This window comes from Buceros rhinoceros, unplaced genomic scaffold (genome assembly GCF_000710305.1).
Source record: "Buceros rhinoceros silvestris isolate BGI_N320 unplaced genomic scaffold, ASM71030v1 scaffold5816, whole genome shotgun sequence".
In the NCBI taxonomy this organism is placed as follows: Eukaryota; Metazoa; Chordata; class Aves; order Bucerotiformes; family Bucerotidae; genus Buceros; species Buceros rhinoceros.
The window spans coordinates 12,397-21,607 of NW_010416800.1; the positions used below are offsets into that span (position 1 = coordinate 12,397).

The window sequence follows — 9,211 nt, forward strand, 5'->3', positions numbered from 1 at the left end:
TCTTTCCATTTTGGCCTCCAACATTCACAAACTGAAGACCACTGCCTCCTTCCAATTCACCATTACAAAGGTCTACCAGAAGTAAAAAACCAAAGGAGTCAACACATTCCTGTCCTCTTCTCAAGGCAGCTGATTTAATGCACACCCCTCTTGCACTCTCTCTGTAAAGAAAGGACAAAAAACAGCAGCACTGACCCGGTATCTGCTTGATGTTCCCACTTTGGGTCTCTGTGGCTCCTCTCGGCGGCCATCAGGATATGCATGTTTGTAAAAACAGTTCCCTCCAAACGGACAGCTCCCACGGCCTTCGTCAAAATACCTGCATGGCTTGTTGCTGGAAAGGAAAATATCGCAACCCTTACTCACAGCAGACCCCAACCACACTTCAGAACTGCATTCACCTGTAGTCCAAAAGGATCTCAGGTACCATTGGGAGCAGACGGTATTTTGTCAGTATAACACCTATGTGCATAACTGGTGTATTACACAACGTGTGCAGGTTGACGCATGCACAGGGACACTGATGGCTCGCAGCGCGCAAGCTTGCACTAACTTACGGCTGCACCACCAGTGTTTTGCATCTAGAAGGGAAAGATTGCGGTCAAAGAAAATAGGAATAGCTTTGTGACTGTGCGGATGCATGCATCTGTGGGCAGATATGCAAGGACGCACTTCACATGTGGCGGTGGAAAGGAGGTGTGAGAGGGCTTTACACCAACACCCTTCTTCTCCAGGTGTGCCTTTATCTCTGCAGTCTCGACAAAAGGCTGCAGTGCTCATACCTCATTGCCTCCTTGTATTTCTGAATGAGTTTCTGCTTCTCTTCCTTCTCCTCCACCCAGTACTCACTTGGAATGACAAAGTTAGATGTGATCCGACATTCTGGGCAGGACCTGGAGAATGAACAGACTGTGCTGCAAAATTCCACATTACAGGGCGCTCTCTCTCCTATATAACAAGTCATGGCATATATCCATCTTTAAAAATGTATTGTACCCGCACACTTGCTGTACAGGCTTTTCAATCACGATTCTCTTACACGTGAGGATAACTCTCTTCAAGAGCTCAATGGCAATGGCAGTTGGTCAGCTTGTCTCAGAAAAAGCTTGAAAAAACAGTTCACACAGACTCCTTTAGAATTAAATAAATTTATTTTGGTTTGATTTCTGGTTTTATTTGATTGGAACTTTGTTTTTTCTAGAACAGCCTTTAAATGGAGAAATGTTTTGTCAACCGACTAGGGTGGTAATGAATTAAGAAGCATACATTCTGAACTGGTTAATCTGTTTTCAGATTCCTGGCTAGGCGTCCAAGACATAAACAGTAACCATTGGACAACATGCTACTAAATAAATGAAAAAGTTATTTTCTAACATTAACTGAGTTTTGCAAACTTAACCCATATTAACCAAATCAGAGTGTAAATGTCATCCCTAATAATTATTTCACTTCCAAACTAAAGATAGTATGCTTTAAATGCAGTCTCTGTGCAGTCTGCATCTGGAAGTCAGTAACTTTTTGCAACTTCAAACCAAGTTCTTCCATAGTAAGAAAGCACAATCAAAATGGGAAAGTGCCTCACTTTATAATCTTGCTCTCAAATTGTTTAGCACTCCTCCACTTGCGGATGCACTTGAGACAGTAAGTGTGGCTGCAGTTGGAGAGGATCCCAAAGCGGCGCTCACTAGGGTTAGCTTTCTCATACACCACCTCCATGCATATCCCGCACACCATGTCTTTACTACGCTGGACGGCAAATGAAAGCTCCATGTCCTTCTCGTGAGCTTCAATGCAAGACTGAAAAGGAGAGACAAAGAAAACGGCTACAGAGACAACTGGTCACTTGATGAACTCCAAGCAGGTTTTTAAGCTCAGTTTTACCCTGCTGTTTTGCATGATGAATGGAGTATGATTAAGCTGAGAAATATTTATCCTCAAAAAAGAAAACTTTGCTCAGATAGTGGGGAATGATCAGAGTTCTAACTCCTTTCTTCAGATGTTGCTTTTAAACATGAAAAAGGTAATCTAAATGACCATTCGGTTTTACTAGGCAAAGAACAAAGCTTTAGTATCTTTAAGCACACTGCTCTCCCAGCACAGATAAGGAACACAGCTGCTTTTGAGTATGGCCCTGACAGGAAACAGTCCAGTTTACAACAGGAATTTCACTCATTGCCTGACCTGCACACGCCTTCAAATGAAAGGGACTAGGTGGCAAGTGATTGTGGGGAGCTAGGAAGCAATAACTTAAAGCTGTTTAACACCAGTCAGTTGTTTGCTTACCTTTATGTGCTCAGATCTCTGTGCAGCATCAATTGGATGCAAGACCTGTAGTCCACACATATCGCACACATCCCCATGGATATACACGCAGTTTTCTCCATAACGACATTCTCCTACTGCAGCGTAGGGGCACAGCTCCTTCTTTATCTCCATGTCTGCTTGTTGCTTTTCGTATTCTTCCTCAATCACCATTTCCTGCAAGGGTGCTTCAACACAGGAAGCAGCTGGAAACAAAATTGAGGACAGCAAGCATTATATTCAGATTTAGAGCACTAGGAGAATGAACGCTTTTTTAATGCAAAGTAATCTTCAGGTGACCTTGCTCAACTTATCTCAAAGAGAATAATAAAAACAACCAAGGTTCATTTCAATCAAAAGTTCCACATGTCCTTAACCTGAAATAAGTTATTTTTCCAGTCAAGAATATAAGGACCAATTTCTTCATCCTTCAACCCAGGCTAAAGCTATCAAGGTTTCAGTGGTCAGATTCATTCACAGGCTAAGTACACAAGACGAATCTCACTAGCCCTCAGCATAAATACGCTGCCCTTAAATGTATTTTTATACAAACTCTGGTTCAGCAACAATTAAATAAGGTTACAAATCTCTCACTGCTTTGAAAATCTACTTTGTATCAGCTAAAGTTAACAGGCTTTTTCCCAGAAATTACAGGGCTGAAGCAATAGAGGTATATCCAGCACACAAAACGCTAGTACTGAAACACCACACAGCAGTTCCTGAGGTGCAGGTTAATTAGCACGTTGTTGTTTAGGATGAACAACAGACATTCACTTCTAGACTCCCATGCATCTCTATGACAGAAGTTGTGTCCACATCTCTCACCAAACTAACTCTAATATAGGTATTTGCCAAAACCCCTTTCTTAAATAGATACTCAGCCTATTGGTCAGACATGGAAACCTAACTTTAAGAAACTGAAATTCAGGGTACTTTCATTGCATTCTAAGCTAGCCATCAGTTTTGCAAAATCCTAAGTAAATTCCCGTACCTAATTATAAATTGAACTGAAATCTGTGTTACTTCTTTTCCCCACTTAGACAGCTGCTGCTTAATGCTTCTTCCTGTACCTCTTGAACATATGCTTGTCTGTCACCACAAGTCAAACAGCCTTTTGAAATCACTACATAAGTAGGACGATAAACTAAGTTACAAGACAAATGCCACCAGTTTGAAACTAAAGATCTTTGTTTTCAGATTTGAAATGCAGGAGAACAAGGCATCACTATATTGATAATAAACACCAGGGAGAACAACAACTGGCTTTCAATTTACATAACCTGTGGCTGTTACAAAAGTTAGAAGTCACCTATGCTGTAAGAAGTGTAACTTTTATAAGCCATTTGAACACTAGACTTGGAGAAGAAAGCAAAAGCTGTCTTGCATCAGGAGAAGGCCAGGCTCCTTCTCAAAAAGAGAGGCTGCACACCTGCACAGTTCTCATCCTCATGGAACAAAGAGATACAGTACGCATGTATCAGCCTATTAGCTTTTAGACACGTGAAGAAAAAACAGGTCCCTGAGAGCTCACAGTTTTGGAGGATAAGCAAATGTTGAAGATTGGCACAGGAAAATAGTCCTCAAAAATAAGTTCAAGTCTGCTTCTTGAACCACCTCCTACTTGTTTCTGAGGTTACTTGTGGTTTTGGATCAGTCTGTTTTCTAGAAATATACTTTCCAAAAGCAAGTGAGTGCCAGAGCAACAAGTCAACTGTTAACTCACATTTCGGTAAGAGATTCCCAACCAAACAAAAAACCAAACCAAAACCAAACACACCACCCCCAAAAAACACCACACTTCACTACCTCTTCTTCCCCATGAGTTCTAGTCAACCAGCACCACGCAAAGTAACAAGTAACCATACAGAAGACTCTACCTACTCTTCTGAGTAATGTAACATAGTAGGAAAATTTGTGCTTATTAACTGAAATCTTGAAATCCATGGTCTCCACTTCCAAAAGTGACAAAACCCACAACTACCAGAGTTTCTATTCTGTTGACTGTCATTATTGCAGCTGTTTGTTCTAGTTAACGTTGTTAGGAATTTTTTTACCTAGTCGCTTCACATGACTTCTAGTGTTTGACTCTTACCGAGGAAGGAGTTCAGCAGATTATAGCATGGATGGGCAGAAGCCTACCAGACAGAAAAACACACCTGAGTTTCAAAGGAATCAAGTGATACACTACTACTTTTAACAGGCTGATCTCCTCATAAGGCAATCTTATACCTCTGAAAAATGCATACTTTGAAAGAAGAGGAGCATTTGAAGCTTCTCTTAAGAATTTTGCAGGGTCACTAGCACTGCACTCAAGGAGTCTAAATTTTATCCACTAAGGGTGTTATTCATAAAAAAAAAAATTTAGTTGAGGTTCTTTGAGAATAAAGATTCTGAAGTCTTACCCCTCCAGAGACTGACTTTGAAACGTATTTATTCACTATGCTGGTCCACAGTATCTTGGCACAAAAAAAGTATAGTGTTGTCACTTCAAACAAACCACCCACCACTAACAACTTAAGTCAACAAGCACAATATGCAGTACAGCTACTAAATTCCAGCCCAGCCCACAATACCATCTTTGCACAAGAAAGTACAACCAGTTCTTAGTGACCAGACATCTAGACAACAAGATACAGATCTATCAGTGTCAATCTTTGATAAGGGTTCTGGATATTTCTACAGTATGAGAAGCTGGGAGAGGGGAAAACATGCTGAAAGTGACATTAGTTTTCTAGTCCCAGTTTTCTGTGCAGTTTTCAGTGCTATCCCTCAGCAGGAGTTGTATTTCTATAAAATAAAAATCTTATTTCCACTTCTGAATACCTGTTTCACAATGTAAAGCCCTGCATATCTCCTGTTATCTACTGCACTGTATCTGCTACGTTTTGCATCCTATTTGAAAGCAACTTGCAAAACCTGAGTGGTTCTGAATCCAAAATCCCCTCACTTACACCGTTTTCAAAACCACTGCTCTCCAGTAGGTGGACCCAATCCCTAACCTCTCACTGCCCATTTCAGAATCAACTAGTGAAAAAACTAGTTCATTCCTTTCAATTCACACACCACCTGCTTTCACTCTAGGACACACTTTGTAGCATCAAATACGTTCATCTTGTTGCAGCAAGAAACAGACACCCAATTCGGAGCATTTCTTGTATTTCTGCCTTCCTACTTACTCTTCCTTTATTATTCCAGAACATCTATCAGCAGTAGCAGCAGAACAAGTATGGACATGCGGTGCATCTGTATACAAACAAGTGAATGTCTGAACGACTGCCACCATTTTTGTCTTTTGCTAGACCCGAGGTTATCTTACAGATTTCTGGTTTAGTCCAAAATCAGAGAATCATCTGCATTAGCAGAATGTCTTGTCTCATAGTACAAGATGAATGTTATAGCCCAAGCTATGCACGGTTAAACTACCATCCCTGAATCTTCAGCATTTGCAAGACAATTTAAAACACAGAGGCTTCTAGCTAATCTTGAGAAACAGGATCCATTTCAAAGGTTCCAAGTACCTGTACCTTTGGCCAAGTATTTGAAAAGAATAAGCCATAAGACTTTAAAGTATATGCTGTGGAACACAGTTAACGCATCTTCGTGATCACTACAGCAAGGTTCTTCATCTTGTAAGAAAGAAAATAAATAAAATGTTCTTGCATGATGAGAACTCGATAAGGAAGACACCAGAGGGGTGGTGGGATGAGTTTTTAAACAAAGGTTGTCTGGGGCTTGTCTCACAAGATAAAGTGGACAATGGAAAGGATGAACGGGGGCCAGACGGAGACATTAACACCTTAAACTTGTGAAACTAGAGTCGTTTAGAAGGAATGCGGCCTATCAGGAACAGAACTGCGCTTGCTTAATAAGCTGTTGAGTATTACATTCTCCTCCCAGGGGAGGCATAACTCCGGGATAATGAGACATGTGACGCATGAACTTGTATGTAATGTATGAAATGTAACATGTAAAGAGGCGTTTCAGGTTAGTCGGTGAATCTTGGAGTACCTAGCCAATGAAGAAACAAGGGAGGGATTTTTTGGCCGGGAATAGGGTATAGAAACTTCATGTATTGCCTTGGCAAATGGTGCCTACTAGCTAGACACCCGCTCTTGCAAGGACATAATAAAGTCAGGTGCTTCATTGTGGAGTCTGGCCTTAGTCTCCTTGGTGAGAGGTTTTTTTCTCATTTCTTACAATCTTTATAGCTTAATAAAGAGAGTGGCTTCAGAAAAGTAAAGTTTTAAAAACAGCTTTTAAGAAATCACTATGGAAATAAGCATCACGTATCACTGCTCAGAACAGAAACAAATGAGAAAGTCCATAAATTAAAATACATCAAATTTCGAAGGATACAAAACAGAAAATTTGGAACAAGATTCAGAGAAAATAATGTTACTTAACTTACGCTGTGGCAGCCACAAGTTTCCATGAAAAATAAGCCTGATCCCATAGAAAAACTAATTGCTTCAGTAAAATTGAGTTAAAGGCATCGTGAAATGCTTTTACATCTTAGGAATTTAGGAGAAAGCACCATCTCTCCTATAAGGAGTAGGTGCGTTTAAAAGATCTCCAGCTGCTAAACTAGCCATGAATTGATTCCAGTGGAGGCCCACCCAGCCAATAAGGGGGCTAAAGCCCTTGAAAAGAGACTGAGGAAATCAACCTTGCTCAGCTTAGAAAGTAATCTAATTGTTATCATCAACTACTCAATGGAAAGGTAGAGAAAAAACAGAGCCAAACTGTTTTCAGATGTGCACAGGAGAAAAGGCAGAAGGCAAGCTGAAGCAGGGGAAAATCCAATTACATACTAGGAAAGAGTTTTTCCTTGTGAAAGAAGTCAAATACTGCAAAGGTTGCCCAAAGGTTATGGAGTTTTGAACACTTCTAAGGATAGAGATTAAACTAAACAAAGCCCCAAGGAACCTGACATAACCGATCCTGCTTTGAGCAGGAAATGAACTAGATGAAACCCAGATGTCCCATCCCAACTTAAATGATTATATTTTGATGAAGATTTAAAAAGGGATTCTTTATCTCGATTAACACAGAAGACATATTTTATGGCAGTAAGGTGACATCAACAGGTAGCAGACAAGCTTTTGTTCCTTTGCACTATATCCAAGTCACAGATACACCAACCAATTCCATAATCTATGTCTCAACAATGCTAGCAAAACATTAACATTGCTCAACCATTCTGTTCCTCTTCACCTTTCCTCAAATCAGATTGGAGCAGCCTCCAGCAGCACCCTGTAACACGGAGAAGGTAATTCCTCTTTTCAGATCTGAGATTTGATAGTGCTGTAGAAACAAAGAAGCATAAGCCCAGATCTGTATGACATAACTTCAAACTCTTCTGACACAAGATGTCCATTTTAGATTTGATTATGTAAGTACCCATGGCCATAAGCCTTCAGTTTTAGAGAGCCAACCATTAGAAATGCTAAAGTAAACAGCCTACTTTTCATGTAGATTTTAAGTCTTTGTACTATCTTTCTGCAGGGAAAGCAGATGACTACACTACTTGAACAGTCTGATCCCCTATGATGAGCTGCTTCAATCTCATTCTCAACATGAGCTGTCACAGTATTAGGAAGTCAAGTTTTCAGCCTCTGGTCTGAATTGCCATGGGATTTATGAATGCAAGCATTAGGATTCAATTCATTCTACAGGAATCTGTGCCTCCACTGGAAAACTTTTGTGAGATTGAAAGAAAAAAAAAACCCAAAACCTGAAACCCCCCCCCAAAACCCCTAAAAGGCAGCAGATTCTCTTTCTAGAGTAGTATTTTCTTCTTCCATCACATATGAAAAACACAAGAGGAAGACAGTTATGCAAAGACTGTCTTTAAGTAAGACCTGGTTTTCAGGACACAGCAGTAGTAACTGACGTGGAATAGTCCAACCATTCACACCAGAAAATTTAATCATAACAAGGATAATCATGTGAATGGGTTAATAAATACAAATAGCTGTACTCAGCAAAACCAAAAGCATTAAAATAAAGGGACTACATATAAACTGTTGACCCATGACAGAAATTTACTGTTATCCGATGATCAGCTTACCACGTCCACAGTATGGCTGTCCAGGGACAAACTCTACCGCATTCACCCAGTCTTCAGCACCTACTCCTGCAGCTGCCAGATCTGCATTTTCATCTTCTATCTCAGCAATAATTTCTTCAACTGTTTCAGGGAGTGATGCGAAGTCTGTCGATACTGAGGGATAAATATCTGCATCCAGATTCAAATCAGTCATTTCTTCCGGTTCCAGTGGCTTGGTATGTTCATACCTAAGAAGTTAAAACATATGACATCAACTCTTCACCAAAGTAAACCTCTGTGAAGCAGCCCTTGATTAAGATGGCAACACAGTATCTGGAAGGAGGACCTATAAAGGGCTTTGAGGAGAAGGCCATTGATGACCCTTTATAGACGTGGGATTCCTCTTGTGCAATGTCAGCACTACTTAAAGAAACAGAAGGCACTCCATGATATTGGAGGAAATGGAGGAGCACGCACAATTCTTAATTTACATGAAATGAACTTAATTATGTCCAAAACGGGTCATGTACCTATTGTGCATGTATATTACTGACCAAGATAAATTAGTTCATTCGGCTTTGGAAAAAAGACAACTAAGGATGTCCACTGCCTCGTGGGAAATCTCAGTAAAGATGCATCCAGAGGCTTCTCAGAGGTGCAGTGATAAGATGTACAGCCAGGACACACATTTTGGAAAGTAAATAAGAAGTTACAATAGAAAATTGTAAATAAGAAGTTACAATTAGATATTGTATGTAATTGTATGCAATGCCTCTTTCAACTTACTGTGGAAAATGATGGTCAGAACACTTTGATCCCTACTACCCACAAACAACAGGAAAGCGCCATTAAACTCCCCCC

General features: G+C 40.3%; 1 protein-coding gene across 3 annotated transcripts in view; it reads right to left on the minus strand.

Annotated features, from left to right (window-relative positions):
* MKRN1 (makorin ring finger protein 1) overlaps positions 1–9,211 on the minus strand; it is a 14,990-nt gene that overhangs the window by 1,894 nt on the left and 3,885 nt on the right. Inside the window, exons 2-7 of one of the 3 annotated variants that reach the window (XM_010137937.1) lie at positions 8,375–8,598; positions 5,820–5,825; positions 2,284–2,507; positions 1,583–1,797; positions 783–893; positions 196–334 (exon numbers count right to left, since the gene is read on the minus strand). In XM_010137937.1, coding sequence (XP_010136239.1) covers positions 196–334; positions 783–893; positions 1,583–1,797; positions 2,284–2,507; positions 5,820–5,825; positions 8,375–8,598 — 919 coding nt within the window. Of the gene's footprint in view, positions 1–195; positions 335–782; positions 894–1,582; positions 1,798–2,283; positions 2,508–5,819; positions 5,826–8,371; positions 8,599–9,211 lie in introns of all 3 variants that reach the window. The other 2 variants (XM_010137936.1, XM_010137935.1) reach the window with 2 other exon arrangements.